At 44.1% G+C, this 19320-nt stretch overlaps 1 protein-coding gene across 2 annotated transcripts in view; it reads left to right on the top strand.

Annotated features, from left to right (window-relative positions):
• The window catches only part of REV3L (REV3 like, DNA directed polymerase zeta catalytic subunit), a 222329-nt gene that overhangs the window by 73685 nt on the left and 129324 nt on the right, over positions 1-19320 (top strand). Inside the window, exons 1-2 of one of the 2 annotated variants that reach the window (XM_025184747.3) lie at positions 16994-17508; positions 17865-18054. In XM_025184747.3, the coding sequence (XP_025040532.2) occupies positions 17478-17508; positions 17865-18054 (221 nt within the window). In that variant the 5' untranslated portion in view covers positions 16994-17477. Of the gene's footprint in view, positions 1-16993; positions 17509-17864; positions 18055-19320 lie in introns of those variants that run through there. The other variant, XM_075923987.2, reaches the window with a different exon arrangement.

Genomic DNA, 19320 nt, shown 5'->3' with positions numbered 1-19320 from the left:
TCTCCTCATGGCCCAGCTTCCTGCCGCCCCATACCACCCCGATACAGAGGCAGCAGCGCAGGGTGGCAGCAGTCCCTGTCGATTGGGGGGGTTCAAGCTCCCCACAGATAAAGGCTGCTGTCTCCATGGACAGAGGCTGCTGGGGAGGGCTACCACGAAGCAGTCTTTGTGTGTGGTGGCCTGAGCTGGTCCAGAAGCAGTCCCTGATCGTGGGGAGTCAGGACTTCATGGCAACCTCCTTTGGTCGCCTCCTGCACTGCTGCCTATAGTACAGAGGCAGCAAGGGGGAAGGATGCGAGTAATTGAATAGATTAACCAATAAGAGCCATGGCAGGGAGGGTTTTTTTTCTATTTTTTTGTTTTTGTTTTTGCTTCTCACTTGTGTGTGGCCCCTGACTGATTTTTCTGTGGGTTAGCAACCCCCCAAGCCAAAAAAGATTCCCCACCCCTGAGCTAAAGGAAACAACTCATTTAGTATTTAAATTTTTCTGCATCCTGTAGTAGCAAAGTTGGCATATACCCTCCATATGCATTCTTTTACTACGTTGTCTGTGCTCAGTATATCTGTTTGAAAAAATAATTGTCCAGAGTTTTTCATAGATTTCAAAGTTTAAAAATTAAATTAGTTTTTTGTGCATGAGTTTTCATATGAACAAAAATCTTTCTAAAACAAGTTTTTTTTATATATTCAAAGAAGTGCAGCTTTTTTCCTGAACTTTTATTAACATTCTGCAACAAACAGCTTGATATCTCAACAGTTACAACAATTCTAGAGAGAGCTTAAATATAATGCAATTAAGTACTCATATACATACAGTAACAGATTCGGTATGTTATTTCCCTATGGCTTAGATTGGCTCCTTTTAATTGGATCACTCCAGTCTAATGACAAGAGCATAGTCTAAATTTCAGAGTAGGCAAGTATTGGAATTTTCCTTTGATAGCAGACTCCACTTTTCTTGTATCTTGCTAAATTCTAAAATATATTAAAATTTTTGTTGCATTTCATAAATAAGATACAAACATATATGAAGTGAATAAGACCCCTAAGATATATGGGAAAATGCTAATACAAAATATGTCTCCAGTTTGACCTTGAAATATAAACTTTGATTGAGAACTTGGATTTAGGGAGAGCTGTGATATATCCAGTAAAGGTAACAAGATGGGAAATATAGACCTGATTGGATACTGGAAATTGAGAGATACCAACAGGGACAGAATAGCTAATGATACGAAAACATCCTGGATATGGTTTACATACCATTCAGAGATGATGTTAAGAAGGAAATTGGAGAGTTAGGGGAAAAAAGAGTATGAAATTCAAGATACTTTTATGGGGATGTACTAACTACAGTGTAGTCTTTTCAATGTAATTTTATTAAGCCAATTTCAAAATCCAAATTGCATTTAAGTGCAGATTTTTAAAGAAGGGTACCCAAGTTTACTGTGTGTTTGCATATCTACATTTGCATTTAAAATGCGATTATTTGGCTAATTGTATAGTTGTATAGTAAGCACCTCTGCAGAGCCATAGGGGGGTAGCTCTAGAGGAGCTGACTCAAGCTGGGACTGAGTAGTTCTGGCTCGTTTTGGCTCCAGTGCTACCCATGCTGTGGCTCTGATTTTAAATGTAGTAAGAGCTGCTGGGCTCTTACTATGTTTAAAATGCAGTGGCACAGCATAGCGATTGCTTGGTCCTGTCTCGCACTGAGTCCAGCAGCTCCTGTTTCGCAGCAGACAACCCTGGCTGCCATGAAAACGGTTGCTGGGTGGCAAGAGCCCCTGTCCCTGGAGGAGGCCAGCTCCCTGCTGGGACCTCTGCAGACTGGGGCTGCTTTGCATCAGCATCCCCTATCCCCCGCTGCCTCTGATAAAGGCAGCAGGGGGGAGCAGGTGACACTCTGGAGACAGTGCCGGAGGGACCCAGCTCATGTCCCCTACTTGCTGCATAGAGGCAGCAAGGAGGGGGTGCTGCAGAGAGCATGGGGCGAGCGGGGACTGTTTGAGTCACTGCTCACCCTGTGATCTCTGCTGCACTTCTTCTTTTGAAACATACAAGAGCCCTGTTTGAAGAGCAGTAGCGCCCACAGTGGGAGCCAGCGGAAGCAGGGACTGAAGCAGTCCCCACTAATGCCATTTTCCACTGTGCTTCTGTCTCCCTTGCCTCCAGTTGAGACAGTTCTGAGGTTGAGCCAGCTTTACAGTTCCCCCCAGCACTGGCTCCTGCTCCCCTCCCCCTTGCTGCCTCTCTCTATAGAAGCAGCAAGGGGGAGGTGAGGGGCGGAGTGACCAGTTGAGTCGACTGTCGGATAAGTATTTGCTTATTGGATAGTCAATCAGTTGCTTACATCCCTAATGTTAACACATGCAAGTTGGTTTCTATCATTGAAAAATTTAGCTCAGAAGTATTGTTAAAAGTACGAAAGCGACCTGATATGCTTAGCACCTTTTATACCAAAAAACTCTGTAGTCTAAGTCTTTGAAATTACAAACTTGCTTCCAATCATTTTCACTCGTTAAATACCTTATTTTTTTATTTTCAGCTGAAATGCTTGATCTTAGCCTGTAGGCAGATAATTTTTTAAAACCTTGAGCAGAATCCAGTTTTAAATTATGAAAAGGCTTTTCTCCTAAGGTACTATTATGATAATTCTTAGACTGTATATTTTGTAGCTCTGGCACATTTGTGTTCATATCTGAAATTTACATTCCAGTATTGTCTGAACCATGTCACCAGATGGTTGAGTGTGCTTGGGCATTTCAGTGGTCAGAAAATGTTACTCCTCTTTTTTTCCTCTCTACTTACATATAGACTGGACACTTCCTTCATATTTTGCTGTTCTTTGATTGTAGTTCTTTCTTCAGTTTTAGTTAACTTTACTGCACTTCTCTGATGTTTCTGGCTGACTGTGCGTAGACTTTCTTTGTCCTCCCTCCACCCCCCTTTTTTTTTTAAGTAAATTGATTCTTCTTCAAGGAGTGTCCCTGTGGGTGCTCTACCTTAGGTCTTGCAGCGCTGTGGCACATCTGGATGGAGATTTTTGGTAGCAGTGCCCTCCGGTGTGCTGCACATGCGTGGCAGACGGCACACGCGGTGCTGCTACCTCGCAAGCGTGGCAACCATCCCTTCAGTTCCTTCTTTACCGGCGTCGGTCGGAACTGCAGTTGTTCTGCTGTTTCATAGTTTTTCCTGTTACAGTTACTCAGTTAGGTAGAGTTTCTGATTGTTTTGCTACGTAGTTTAAAAAAAAAATTTTTTTCTATTAGACTGCCAGTTGTTCCTGCCTCATAGTTCAACTATCCTGGGAATGCCTGGCTTCCCAGGTTTCAAGTGTTACCTCTCCTGCAGGCTGTCTATTCCCATCTCCCATGGTCATTCTAAGTGTGTGCACCTCCTGAGCCACAAGCATATCACAGCACTGCACGAGCATTGGAAACCGCTTACAGCTCGCACAAGGAAGGCCTGAGAGCTCCAATTGAAACTCCTTTCACTGGGGAATATAGTGGGACTGGCTTTGAATCCGGAGCACTCATCCCCTCCAACCCCCCCACCAACCGTCGCCACTGGCCATGTCTGAAAGAGCCACACCGTCCAGTGTTTCCATGAGGGACTCTTGCTCTGAGCACATCAGAAAGAGACCCCATTCCTCCAGCAAGGGTGATGGCCCCTCAAAAAAGCAAGCACAAGTGCCCAAATTGCCCTCTGCTCCAACACCTTCCAGGGTTTCAGACAGGGTGGTTCTGGGCCCATCAAGTACCAACAGTTCCCGAGGGTAAAGGACCTACGTAAGGCTACTAAGCCTTTAGGCAAGGCCAAGGCAAAATAGGTGCCATTGATACTGGCAGTGCATGTGTTGGTACCGCGAAAAGAAAAAGCCAAATCGGCTGCTGCCGGGGCACCACCGGCACCAAAAAAAGGCAAAGCCGCACTCGGTACCATTGGCACCTATGTCACTTCCGGCACCCAAAAGCTACAAACATGCGGTACCAACATACTCTTCCTCGGCACTATTACGGACTGCGTCGGCACCACAGATTGCAGCCATAGCTCCACCCCTGCCTCCACCGGCACCGTAGGCACCAAGGCCAGCACTGTTCACCACAGAAGAGGAGCTTAGGGTATCCTCAGTGCCTACAACCCCTCTATTCGGCACTGATGGCACCCCCACATCTGGCAGCTTCCTGAATTCGCTTACTCCATGCTCTGCACAGCCTTTGTCAAGTGGTGATGATGATGATGATGATTTGGTGGTGGGGTCGCATTCTCCCACAAAACAGCCTCAACCATTGATACTGCCAGGGGCTCAACAGCAACCCCTCCAATGGTTGCCCCCACCCATGCCTCTACCCCCCCAATTGGCCTTATTGGGACCCGTGGGCACCGTATCGGGTTCAACATCAGCTACAAGGTCAACAGCTTATGCCGACCACTCTTGCTTCCAGAGTATCATCCCTGCCACCCATTGACAGGTCGCTGTACCAGGAGGAACAGGAGTTACCTCCATTGATGAGGAATCATCAGTCTTCTCTCACCTAGCAACACACACATCATCCTCCTCCTTGCCTGACGACACCCTCATAACACCACCTCCTATGGTGGGTGATGACTATTTTGCTCTTTTCAGGAGCTCTTTGAGTGGGTCGCTGACATCCTTGAGGGTCTCCCTGATTAACTTCCAGGAGACTCAACATAGATTGACCAGCATACTCCATGCTGCACCAACCTCTAAATTAGCCTTGCCAATTGAATCCTTCCAAGATTGTATGGCAGACGCCAGCCATGATTTCACCTGTCTGCAAGAGGTCTGATTGCAAATATTACGTGGCACTGCAGGGGGTCAGATTTCCTTTTTTCTCATCCAGGCCCCTATAGTGAAGGATGCCATCAATCAAAGAGGCAAACAGAGTGCAACACATACTGCCCTCTGTGACAAAGACTGGAAGCGGTTAGATATTATGAGAAGAAAGGCTTATTCTTCAGCCTCGTTGCAACTACGCACAGCAAATTATACAGCCATATTGGCTAAATACACCCACCACATTTTTGAACAGTTATCACCTTTTATTGACAACTTGTCAATAATGCTGATCTCCTGCATGGCACTTCAGACTGCTCTCGATGCATCTGACACAGCATCACGCTCCCACAGCAATTGTCATGTGGAGGGCCTCCTGGCTTCACCTGTCCGGTTTTCCTTGGGAAATACAGGCCACTATGGAGGACCTCCTCTTCCAGGGATCCAAGTTGTTTGTGGACACAACCGATGCATCGCTCCACTCGCTCAAGGACTCCATAACAGTGTTAAGAACCCTTGGAATCCATGTGCCTGCAGCAAAGCACAAACAAAATAGATACTTTAATCAGAGATACAAAGCTTCTCTTTTCAGTCAGACCCAGAGACACTTTGATAACAGGAGGAGACAATGTCAAACTAAACGCAGACAGACCACTGACCAGCTATCCACTTCCAGACAAACCTTATGAAGGTCAAGTTGAGATTCCGGTACCACCCCTTTATAAGGAACATCCGCACTCCTACCTATTTTTTCCGCCACTGCCTCCTATCCTTCTTCCACCAATGGTCAGCAATCACTTCCGACAAGAAGGTGCTAGAAGTTGTAAGAGTAGGGTACTGCATCCCTTTTACCAATTTCCCTTCCACCCACCCTACCTCCCTGTCTCTCTTCAGGGACCCATCTCACGAGAACGTTCTACTCCATGAGATCGACCATCTCCTCCATCTGGTGGCCATAGAAACAGTACCTCAACATCACAGGAACAGAAGTTTCTACTCCCATTATTTCCTCACAACAAAGAAATCGGGAGGTTGGAGACCAATTCTCGATCTCAGGAAACTCAACCATTACATTTGAAGGGAATGCTTCAAGATGGTGACCTTAGCCACCATAATACCAGCCCTAAACGAAGGGGACTGGCTATCCACTCTTGACCTCCGGGACGCATATTTTCGCGTATCTATGCATCCCGCGCATCGCAAGTATCTCCGGTTCGCACTGGGCTCAGTACACCTCCAGTGCTACCTTTTGGACTGTCCATGGCCCCAAGGGTCTTTTCAGAACTCATTGCAGTAGTGGTAGCTCACCTCCACGAGTGAGGTGTAGCTATATTCCCTTATCTTGACAAATGCCTTGTCAGAGCACCTATCTGCCAGGAGGCCCTCGAAGCACTTTCTCAGGCTATGTCCTTATTCCAGAAGCTAGGACTCCAAATCAGCCTAACCAAATGCAAACTCCAATCAGCACAGTTTATAGGGGCCTACTTTGACTGCATCCAGGCATCAGACTCCCTTCTGCAACACTGATTCCAAACCATCAAACACCTTATCAAAGTGTTGCAGACCAGTCCACAAATTCCAGCAAGAACTTGCCTACAGCTTCAAGGCCACATGGCAGCAGCCACATCAGTGGTATTGCACGCCAGGCTACATATGAGACTGATGCAGCAATGGTTAGGATAGTATACAGACTGCACTACACCAATATCAACAAGCTACTGTTGCTTCCAAACAGGATCAGGTGCTCACTAGGTTGGTGGGCAGACCAAAATGTGTGCTCTGGGGTACCCTTCCACACAGCTCCCCTGACGATAGCTATTACAATGAATGCCTCCCTCCTGGGATGGGAAGCGCATTCGAGGCCCCTCTCAGTCCAGGGTCAATGGCAGGCCCACAAACACTCTCTCCACATCAATGTGTTGGAACTCAGAGCGGTGCGATATGCTTGCCAGAAGTTCCTGCAATGGATATAGGGCAACACAGTACAGATTTGTATGGACAACCATGCCACAATGTACTACATAAACAGGCAGAGAAGAGCTTGGTCCTTCCTCCTGTGCAGGGAAGCGACACTCCTATGGTCATTGTGTATACACCACAATGTCTGCATACAAGCTGCTTACCTGCCAGGCAAGAACAATATCATGATGGACACCCTCAGCAGGAACTTCCCTTCCAACCATGAATGGGAGTTGGACAACGGCGTACTCCACAAGATTTTTCGCACTCTGGGGATTCTCACGGATCGATTTGTTTGCAACCTTTGCGAACAAAAAGTGTCCACAGTACAGTTCTTGTGCGAGCATTGGACTACGTTCTCTGGGGGACGCTTTTACAATGTCTTGTCTATGCCATCCCGCCAACACTACTCAACTACCAAGTTGTCAGCAAAATAAGAGCAGGGAGAACACCAGTAATCCTTATTACCCCAGCTTGGCCTCGCCAGACATGGTATACTTACCTACTTTGCATGTCTCTAAGGCCTCCATTGCACTTTCCAATACTCCCTTGTCTCCTCACTCAGCAAAAAGGGCTCATCTGTCATCCACCTCCCTACATCCTTCGTCTCCGAGCGTGGCTCCTCACTGGTTCTCATGAATAGAAGCATCATTCACTTAAGAGGTCAAGCAGATCCTAATAAGTAGTCGCAGAGTTTAAACGAGAAAGAACTGTAGCTGTCACTGGAGCTGTTTGTGGACTCAGAAAGATGCTTCATTACTCTACGTAAGTTCACATTTTGTAAGATTATCTTTCAACCATAAGGTCTGGAAGTTTGTTTTTAATTAACAGCTTAAATTCTGCAAAAGCTGCAGGCCCCTATACTTGGTGAATGTTTCAAGCTCTGCACCAGTTATATTAATCTCAGACCATGCTGTTTAGAATTTGACTCTTGAAAGCTATGGGAGACTTCATCTGGGGGAATTCACATGAGAGTTTCAGAGTGGGTAGCAGTGTTGGTCTCTAATGGAAGAAACTTAAAAATAACAAATAGTCTTACAGCACCTTGGAGACTAACAAAAATGTAGATGGTATCATGAGCTTCCGTGGGCACACTCACTTCTTCAGATGAATGGAGTTAAGGGGTCCAGTCTGCTATTTATTTGGAAACTGGACCCCTTAACTCCATTCATCTGAAGAAGTGAGTGTGCCCACAAAAGCTCATGATACCATCTACATTTTTGTTAGTCTCTAAGGTGCTGCAAGACTATTTGTTATTTTTATGATGGTGAGAGTTAGGCCTAAATCCTTGGCTATGATTGAGGAACACATGGTACAACTCGGGATTGTGGCTGGGGAGGTGGTATTGTGTAAAAATTGGTCTTTGTGCTTCCTTAGTCCTGTGCCAGCTGTGTGCTGGATGGTCCTCTTGAATTGCTCAGAGTAGCCAATGGCTCCAAGAAGCTAGTTCATTAGCCACAGGTAAAATGCATTTAGAGAAGCCTGGGCAGGCCCCTTACAGGCACCAGGTAGTAGGAGTGGTCTGAGAACCTCTATCTCAGTTTCATGAGACTAGTGGATTCTCCCAGGGTATATCTTCACAGCAAAGTTATTTCGGGATACCACAGGTATCCTGAAATAACTACCCCATGTCTTTTGAACGTGTCCACCGTATTTCGCTGTCCCTGTAAACCTCATTGTATGAGGAGTACGGGATAGCTCAAAACAGCGCTGTATTTCGAAATTTGATGCTGTGTAGACAGCACCAAATGACGAAATAAGTGATTTCAAAATATACTCGAAATAAGCTACACAATTTGCATAGCACAAATTGCGCATCTTATTTTGAGTTTCGGGTGCTGTGTAGGTGCACCCCCAGTGATCTACTATGGCCACAATGCCAGCTTCAGAGCTAGAATCTGTCATCAGTACAATGAAAAGCAGGCATATCGCTCTCAAGTTTGGGCTCCACAGTACCTGTTGCCAAAACATTTGGTGCAATTTAATGCTAATTTTTAGCTAAGTGGTGCTCAAAATGTTCCTTTTGCCCCCTTTTACCAGTAATGGAATCTGCTTGTGCCCACTCCCCCCACCTCAATTACTGTACAGTTGGCTCAGCAAAGGAGCTTAGGCTGAAGCTTCAGCTTGGGGCATAATTGCAAATTGTGGAGAAGCTCTGGCCAGAGGCAAATGAGGACAGAGCAAAAGTCGGTGTGGAGCTGAGACTAGAGCTGGGCTGAGGGTGAAGCAGAGAGCAGAGTTGCAGCTTGGGGGTTGGAACTGCAACTCGGGGGGGTGGAATGGAGCGGGGTCTGGAGCAGTGCTGCGTTTGAGGGCAGAACAGGAATAGGGATGCTCCTTCCCTGCTTCCCAGGGTCTGGCCTGGGCCTCCTAGTGTGACCTCCCTAATGTTCCTCCGTGCCCCGCCTCCCCCTCCCCGGTTTGGGGACCACTGACTTATCTCTTTTCTAATGAAAGCTGATAAAAGCAAATAGATCAAGATTTCAAGACTTGTGAAAGAGATGTAGTAGCATTATTTAGAAAAGAAAATTATTTTTTGAGTGAGAGTAGCTAAATACAATGGCAAATGAAATGCATGAGCATTAGAGCTGTCCAAAACGGGATTTCTGGTTTGTGGGAAACTTAGATATTTTAAAATAGGTTTTCTTCAGATTCAGACCAAATTTGAATTTTTGGAAAATCCTTTGACATGGAAACTGAAAAACTCATCCCCGAACTTTTGTTTCAGAAACACCAATACATGGTGTTTCTGAAACAAAGTGGCCCTTTGGGGACTCTGGCACCTGTTGAGTGAAACTGAGATAATTTGTCACTTTCACCACTGCCTGCTACTGAATAGCCTTTGAAAAACTGACAAGAATCGTATCAATTTCATTCAGTAGCTGACATGATCTGTACTCCTGGATAGTAATCTCAGGGCTTCCAGACTCCGGGGCCAGTTAGCTCTTCACCCTGCACACCTTTCACAGAAGATTACTCACTAGTTTGTGGGTGTAGGTGAGCATAGACACAGGCAATCAGAATGGCAGGGCTGCTTCAGAGCGGTAAGCCTACCTAACAACTTTCAGGCTCTCAGCTTCACATCTGGAAGCTCCCAAGAGCCCTAGGATCTCCTGGTTCCATGGTAGGGAGCCTAGAAGCTATGTGAGCCCCTGCCTGTGGTTCATCAAGTGTCTGTCAAACCTAGTATGTTTTTACAAAACATTTTGGAATCAACAAATTGGTGTTTTCCAAGAAAACTCTGTTTTGTCAGAAAATTCCCAACCCATTCTAGCTAGAGCTAATAAGTCTCAAAGCAATTAGTTCCATAAAGGCCCATGTATGTTGTCTGCAGTTAGACTAATAATTACTTTAGCTGAGGAATAACTTAAACTTTGTGTTACTGAAATAGAAAAATGCGCTAGTCGGTAGATTTCATATGATTTCCCTACTGGCAAGCAGTAGTTTAAATCTTAATTCATTTGGAATTTTACATCTGAGTATGAAGGAGGATGTGAAAAGCATTTAAAGAAGTGAACTTTTGTGTGAGAAAAGTTTGATTTATAAAACAGTATTTTTGACTGAGAAATTGTGTTCATTGATAAATAGTTGCAGTGGAAATAAATGTACCATTAAGTTTCATTACTAATAATAGTATTGAGTGCTTTTATGTTTAGTTAACAATCTACATAATTTGTGACGAAAATGTAAAGCTTTTTAAATTGGATAATAATGGAGTCTCTTCTTTCTTTTTTAAGAGTAGCTTAGGTTACCCTGTTGGGATTTTTCTTTATATAACATCACTGTGTGGAGAACATAATTTTGTCATTCAAGATAGTTTTTCCATTTTGACCAAGTCCTATAAAACAGTGTGCATGGATGGCCATTTCTGCAAAACTGACTTAAAATGAGTACACTTTTATTTTCATTTTAAAGGCTGCAGTTTAATTTTGGCTATGTTTAATAAACATCAACTTGATTTATTGCATTAATCTGAAAAACACATGTTTCCTAGAAATATTTCTTTGGACCTAGTTTCAATGATAACTTGTTTTTTTCTTTTGTTTAAAGGCTTATTAAGTGTTTGGATAAATGAAGCAGTGCATAACAACATATCAACCGTATATGAATATTATCCTAATGTGCATGCAAACAAAATAGTTACTATGAAAGCTTAGATAACCAAGCACACCAGCTCTAAGGTTCCATCTCCTCAGCCACTACCTCTCATGGGTAGAGACCCACATCTTTTTCCCAAATGAGGTATTTTCATAGGTTGCACAAGTCTACACAGTGTACTCTCAGCAAGCTAGGCTGCCTGAACAGGGCAGCATCTGCACTTTGCGCTCTGTCTGTCTCTCTTTTTCTTCAGACACTTTAAACAGCATAATTGACTGCAGTTATAAGTTATCCAAGGTTATGGATACAACAGTATTTCAGGCAAACATGGGATTAAGTTAAACCATAGTGAATTATGTTTAATACCTTTGGGGTGCATTGTATTGAAAATGCATGTTTGTGTACTACTGTATGGAACTTGTTTAAAAGGAAGAATTAATGTTATCTCTGTGAGATAATATGAACTTCAAAAGTCTATGCTGAATAACGTCCTAGACATGACTGATCTTTGGGACAATATGTATGAAGTAGAATTACTGAGGAGCAGGGGATTGCAAACCCCCACCTAAAGAGATAGCTTTTGAAGCTGTGAATCACCTATTACAGGGGAGAGTTCAGAAACCTAGTCTGGATTGTCCAGTAACCAACAGATAAAGAAAGGACTTCTGAATAAATAGCCTGAGTTTGAGATGACTAAGTGGCTTTCTTCTAATGCAACAAATGGACAGCATCTCTGGTCCACAGAAGGCCCCAGTCTTAAAGGCAGCATTGGAAGGAGTGAAATCGACTATGAACCCTTGAGGAGATGGTGGGAAAGGAGTGTGATCTCTGATCTTAGCATGCATGTAGGATTTTGTGGGGTTTTTTTAATGTTTTCTCTCTAGTGCTTTTATCTTAAGAATAAAATTTACTTGTTTAGAAAGAACTGTGTGGTAGCTTATACATTTTGGCTGTTACTGTGGTTAGTCTCTGAAGACAAAAAGCAGGTAGGGTTGTTTAGACAAATCTCTTTTTCTGGGAATAATACAGTAAAGGTAAGGAACTATTCAGCCTAGAAAGGGTTTTTTCTGTGGTTACATGTTCATAACAGTTTCAGTTCAGAACAAGCACTCCCATGAATGGGTTAGTTTTTCTGGTATATAGTTTGGGCCTTTAATCTTCAGAACCTGGAAACAGGAAGTAGACAATAGTCCTTTCTTCGGGGAGTATGTAATCATAGAACTGGAAGGGACCTCCAGAGATCATCAAGTTCAATCCCTTGTACTTACAGCAGGACCAAACACCAACTAGACCACACCCTAACAAGCATTTGTGTAACCTGCTCTTTAAAAATCTCCAATGATGGAGATTCCACAACCTCTGTAGGAGATTTACTCCAGTGCAGTGGCCCCCAACATGGACCGCATTTGTGTGTGCCCGCCAAGTGCTTGGGGCTGACCCTGCCTCCGGCGCGTGGCGCATGCGCAGTGCTGGCCCCAGGCGCGCTGTGCATATGCGGCGCCAGCCCTGGATGCATGGAGAGTGTCGGCCCCGGGCGTGCAGCGAATTGGCCACATGGGGAGCGCCGGTCCTGGGCACGCGGCGAATTGGCCGCCCTAGCCCTGGCACGTGGCAAATTGGCTGCCCCGCGCCCAGGCGCGCAGCTATGGGGGGTGCCGGCTCTGGGCGCACAGCTATGGGGGGGTGCTGGCCCTGTGTGCGCGGCTCTGGAGGGTGCCGGCCTCAGGCTTGCAGCGAATGGGTGGCCCCGCCCGTGGCCACGTGGCGCATAGGGTTGCTGGCCCCAGGCACGTGGCTCATGGGGGTGTGGCGTAGTTTAGACACACCCTTACAGTTTGGAAGTTTTTCCTAATGCCCAACCTAAATCTTCCTTACTGTAATTTGAGCCCATTGCTTCTTCTCCTATCCTCAGAGGTTAAGAAAAACAAATTTTTCTTCCGCTTCCTGGTGGTAACCTTTTAGATGCTTGAAAGCTGTTATCATATCCCCTCTCAGTCTTCTCTTTTCTAGACCAAATAAACCCAATTCTTTAAATCTTCTGTCATAGTTCATGTTTTCTAGACTTTTAATTATTTTTGTTGCTCTTCTCTGGACTTTCTCCAATTTCTCTACATCTTTGTTGAAATGTGGCGCCCAGAACTAGAAAAAATACTCCAGTTGAGGTCTAATCAGTGCAGAGTATAGTGGAAGAATGGCTTCTCGTGTCTGTCTTACAACACTCTTCCTAACGCATCCTAGAATAATGTTTGCTTTTTTTTCTCTCAATATATTACACCCGTTGATTCATATTTAGCTTGTGGGCCACTATGATCCCTAGATCCCTTTCCACAATACTCCTTCATAGGCAGTCATTTCCCATTTTGTATGTGTGTAATATGGATTTCTTCCTAAGTCAAGCACTTTGCATTTGTCCCTATTGAATTTAGAAAATGTATAACTTTTATACAGCAAAAAGGTTCAATAATATTGTTTTACAGATCTATCAAGTGAAAAGAATTGAATGTATTTTACCACTTTCTAAATTCCAGGTCAGCCACAACCACATATATGAGCAGCATCCCCCATTATGTATATCCTGTTAATAATTAACTTTACCCTAAAATGGAGAGTAGTGAGTTTTTCCACTTAAAATATTTATTGCGTCCTTTTATTTTCCATAAAATTTGTAGTTAAGATTCCTTACTTTATATTTCCAGTGCTATGGTGGCACTGTTTAATGCTAAGCTCATTATCATAGAATCCTAGGGCTATAAGAGACCCAAAGCAGGACCAACCCTAATGTCCAATTATGCATGAATCGGACATTAAACACATCCTCTTCTTTTTTTTAAAAGATATTCATACAGTTTTTCTAGAATGGGCAGAATTAAATATAAATGAATATATCAAATGGACTCTCTATACCAATCTATAAATTCAATACAAAAGCATCAGTATGGGGAGGTACCCATGTACAGGGTATATCTAGGACATTTCTGCAGGAAGCATTTCCTGGTTCTCAGAACAAATGCCCTGGGTCTCATTTACAGACCAGTGGAAAAGCTGGCTCAGTGAGGAGTGGTAAAGGTGATTGGGTCAGAGAGCGTATACTACAGTGGGGACAGAGTCCATGACGTAGGGCTCCTAGACACTACAAAGATACAAATAAGGACGTCAACATATAGATGATTACATGATTAACCAATAAACTTAGATTTATCGACTAATCGTGTCAACTACCTGCATTCCCCACTTTGCTGCCTCTGTATCTTAAAAACCAGCTCCCCATGCATATCAGCTCCCGCTAGCCCCCTCACCCTCCATGCTGCTGCCTCTCTATCATAGACAGCAGTGCAGAGGTGGGAGGGGGCACCAGCTCCCACCTCCTCCCTCATTGCTGCCTCTGATGGAGAGGTAGCAGCACAGGGTGGCAGGAGGCTGCCTGAGATTGGGTCTGGGAGCACACTGGCTGCCGGTCCCGCCCCCAGAGACTATCGAATAGTCCTGTAATTGCTAAAATGTGATGTGGTTAAATGACCAGGACTCGACAAATATTGCAGTGTACTCCCCTATGGTGAGTAGATTGCAACCTGGAATAGCCGGGTTCGGGCAATCTGCTTATGTGCAGATTGCTGGACAGCACGGCTGGCGAGCAGGGCTCGCTGCGGTTCGGCGAGCTCTGTACGTGACCATTTGATTACACATTATCTAACATCCAAAGATATAAATAATAATTAAGGTGAGGGCCAAACTGGCTCCTGGCATTCTTAAAGATGAGTGGAACGACCTTCACCATCTTATGTACTTTGTTTGAACACATTGTGACCAGAGACCCCTCACTGTAAGATTGATAAAATACATGTTGGTTTTATTTATTGCTTTTGAGTATTATCTTGTTGTCATACCATAGGACAGGGGTCAGCAACTAGGGATGTTAAATTTAGTTTAATCGACTAGTTGATGGATTTTCCATCGACTTGTCGATTAGTCAATAAGCAGGGAGCCGCAGTGGGGTTAGCTCCCAGCCCAGGAGCTAACTCAGCTGTGGCTCTGTCTTTTAAAGCAGAGGTGCATCTGGGACTAGGCATGTCATAAATGGAAGCTGCTAAGGAGAATGTGACTTACCAGAAGAGTGGGGAAAGGGTCAAGAAACTGGAGCTATACTTATGAGGGAGTGGGGATTCAGGCAATCAGCCAATAAAAATGTAGGTAGGAATTTCAAATTGAGAAAGAGGGGGGTTTTTCTTTCTCTTCTTGAGATCAGAGCAGTTTCTCCCAGGTATTGAGGGTGATGGGAGATGCTTTCTCTGTCCAAGAATGGACTTCTTGAAATGTGTAAGTAGGGAAAAGTTTAGATAGTCCATCAGGGTTAATTGTTTTCCTTGTTTGCGGGTTTAGAAATCATGTCTGAGCTAGCTAATTGTTTTTCTCTTTCGTAACTAAGAATTACAGCCCAGGGTCTTTCTCCGAGTCTGTGACAATTGTGACTATTGACCACGTAGCCAATTTACTATGCTTGCAACAGTGGTTTTGTTTTGATAATAAGAGTTTTCATGTTATTCTAATTAACTGGTATTGGTTGATTGTTGTGTCCTTAGGATTAAGTGCCTAGGACAGTGGTCACCAACCAGTAGATCAGGATCTACCAGTAGATCTTGGAGCCTCTGACAGGTGATCCTAACTGGTTTGTCTGGGATGCTATCAGAAACCAGGACTTCAGCTGCCCTTCCCCACACTGCCCTACTGCTTCTGCCCAGAGCCTCAGAGCTGCCCCTGGGAGCCTCCTACTTGTTTTGCAGGATTGGGGAGACAGAGGGCGCTGATATCACTCTGTCCCCCTCTCCTGTACCCCATCTTCACAGAATGAGGAAGGTGGGGCCTCGGTGAAGGAGTGGAGCAGGGGCCAGGCCTTGAAGAAGAGGTGAGGTAGAGGTATTTGGGTTTGAGGTAGATCCTGGACTGACTTAAATCCAAAAAGTGATCTTATGCTTAAAAAGATTGGAGACCACTGGCCTAGATATAAGGGCAGAGTCCATTGTTGTCTATGGATTCCCTCTGTTTTCTCAACTCCAGGCAAAACGGAGGTTGAGGCAGGGGGAGAGCTTTACCTCAGGGGAGAAGATTCCCAAGTGATCTCTCCCTGGAAAAGGGTTTATTTTTGTATTTTCTTGTAATCACTTGGGTGGTGGCAGCACGGAACCAGTCTTGTCTTTTTTGGATCTCAGGGGGAATGAGATTGAATAAGTTTGTGTCTGAGAATAACAGACAGGTTTTGCAGTGTTTATTCTGCTAGCTGGCCCCCCATCTCTAAACACAGTGTGTCAAGTTGGGGGATTGAACTGTGACAAGGCATGAGCTGGGGCTTGCGCCTGGTCCCAGCTACCCCCCTGCCTTCTTTGCACTTAACAAAGTTAATGTTGGAGGGAACGGGTTTTTAAGCCACCTCCCAAGGTGGGGCGGGGAAGGGGCAAGGAGGGACTAGTTGACTATCTGATAAGCTTTTGCTTATAGGATAGTCAACTAGTTGCTTACAAACCTATCAGCTACCTATGGCTCTTGAGACAAATATGCCTCAGTACAGAACCAAATATGGTTCTTCTGTCATTCCCAAAATACATGCAACTTTAATTAAAATGAAAAATTAATTGAAATTTTTAAAATGCATAATTACTCATGTCAAGGTGGTCTATTTCACCTTTAACCAGAAGTGAAAGTAAGGCGGTAAGCCCTGGTAAGAACCAGCTGCGCTGCGGCAAGAGCTGGCTGGGGCACGCTGCTTGTTTAAAGGGCCAGCTGAGAGCACTCTGTAGGGGATGCATATGCACTCCCAGACAGGATAGTTAGAGGGGCTGGTGGCAGCAGGTGCCTCCATCTGGCTGTGGCAGGCCAGCTCTAGCCCCCATCTGACTGCCACAGTCTGTCCCCAGCACTGTGCTCCTGTGGCAGTCCCAGTGGGCCAGCCCAGGTGGCCCCATGACTGCTACAACAGCCCGGCTGCAGTGGCCTGGCTTGGGATCCAGCCACGGCAGCTTGCCAACAAGGCCCCAATTAGAGCCCAACCTGCACCTGGCTGCAGCGTCCTGTCCCTGGGACAGCCCCCGCTGTCCAGTCCTTATCTGGCTGCAGATACTCATTAATCCTCATGGAATGAGATTTAACAGTTAATTCGAACTAAGAGGTTTATCTCGGAATCCCGCTTCTCTGCCGCGTGTAGACGCGGGCAGTTACTTCGGGCTAGTCAGTTTCCAAAATGGCGACTGGCCGGGAATATGCTAATCAAGCACGGGATATTTAAATCCCGCGCTTCATTAGCAATTTCGGTCGCCCTCATTAGCCTCCCTAGTTTGAACAAGGGGGCTAGTGTAGACGTACCCATAGGATTTTAATTTTTTCATATTTCAGAAGGAAACTGAAACACAATGAGTTTCAAAATGTTATGATCAGGTGCTGATTTATGCTTGGTTCATTCCTTGCTGAACTATACTGTAGAACAGAATGTTCAATTGTTAGTTAAATATTCCGCCACTCCCTATTTACAGTAGGAATGTAAAATTCCGTTTAGTCAGTTAAATGCTTAAGCATTATGTTTAACAGGTTAACCACTTAGACGGGGGGTCGGAGGCACTTCCATCTGGGCCCATCATGCCGTGGCCGGGGGGCTGCTTCTGGGTTGGTAAGGAGTTGCTCCAGCCCCTGCTCATAGTGCAGCGGTCACAGCCAAGCCACCAGTTAACTGTAACCAGTAAGCATCACCTGGTAAGGGTGATGCTTACCATTTAACTAGTTAACCATTCACATCCCTAATTGAGAGTTAGTACTTTTTTTAAGTGGAAGGTACCCTGTTTATTGATTATTTAAGCAGATAGAAGTCTGTATATCTAGCATCTGTTACAGTATAACTTTGGTTCCATTTGGAACATCTGGAAACCCAAGTATTTGGATTTTATATTCATGGTAGTTGGCTGAATATTTTTACATCTGTTATTACATCAAAAAGCTGCTAAGTTTGACTTTTTTCTTTCTTTCTAGGTCAGAAGACTTGTCTCCATTTACATGGTATCTTTCCTTATCTCTATGTGCCATACGATGGTTATGGGAAGCCGTCAGAACACTATCTTCGTCAGGTGGCATTCAGCATTGACCGAGCACTCAATGTGGCTCTAGGCAATCCATCTTCTACTGTTCAACATGTGTTCAAAGTGTCATTAGTATCTGGAATGTAAGTATGATTTACGTTATGATAATTTCGTTTATGTAGAAGGGACCAGTGTCCCTAGTTTGGCATTGGGTAGGTCCACTGACTTAGTTTGTCCTTGAACTCACTATTAACTACACATGCTTATATATACATCTAACAATACCCCTTCTTGGGGTCTGGTTTATTAAAATAATATAACTACAGTAAAATAACAGTTTAACGTTAACATACAGTTATGAACACCTCAGGAATGGAAGTTATTTGTAACTCTTAAATGTTTATAACTGAACATTATGTATGGTTCTTTCAAAAGTTTCTGAACTTGGCCTTAATACAGTTTGCAACTTTACTATGCAGAAGAAAAATGCTTTCCTTTTTGTTTAAAGAATTGTACTGTATTTGCTTCCTTTAATCATCTTAATTTAAAGGAAACAAGCACAGAAACAGTTTTCTTAATTTGTTGACATTTAAAAAAAATCCGTTATTGTTTTAGTAGTTTAACACAATACTGTACTGTATTTGCTCTTGGTGGTAGGTGGTTTTGGTTTTGGGGGTTTTTTTGGAGGGGGAGGGGTCTCTGCTGCTGCCTGATTGCATACTTCCAGTTCCAAACGAGAGAAGGGTGTGTGTGTTAGTGTTTGACCAGTCAATTCAGAACTCTGATGTTCTACTGTAAGTAAAAGCTAGTATTTTCCAAATTCTACAGTTCCTATATGCCTCCTGGTTGTCTCAATAGTTACCTGAACATCCTCTCAATATGTGATGGCAGTCAAAAAAAGGAAGCAGAATTTTGGGAATTGTTAAGAAAGGGATAGAGAATAAGACAGAGAATATCTTATTTCCTCTTTGTAAATCCATGGTATGCCCACATCTTGAATACTGTGTGCAGATGTGGCCACCAAAAGATATCTTGGCATTGGAAAAAGTTTATAAAAGGGTAACAAAAATTATTAGGGGTATGGAAGGACTGCCATATGAGGAGCAATTAATAAGACTGGAATGCCTAAGGGTGGATATGATAGAGATTTGTAAAATCATGACTAGTGTAGAAAGTGAATAAAGAATACACAAACTTGGGATCTCCAAATTAAATTAATAAGTAGCAGGTTTAAAACAAACAAAAGGAACAGAACTTCACACAACACAAATGTTTTGATGCCAGATTTATTGACTGGCCTGAAGATCCTGTGTGTCCTTTCAGAATCAAGTTCATCTGTCTCAAATTTCTCCAACCATTCTTCACTAACATATCCTATTTTCAGAAGAGCCTCTTATGTAATCTAGTAG

The sequence above is a fragment of the Pelodiscus sinensis genome, chromosome 3, assembly GCF_052426305.1.
Source record: "Pelodiscus sinensis isolate ZL-2025 chromosome 3, ASM5242630v1, whole genome shotgun sequence".
NCBI lineage: Eukaryota > Metazoa > Chordata > Testudines > Trionychidae > Pelodiscus > Pelodiscus sinensis.
The sequence above is the reverse complement of the archived record's forward strand: the minus strand, read 5'-3'. Positions and strand labels throughout refer to the sequence as shown.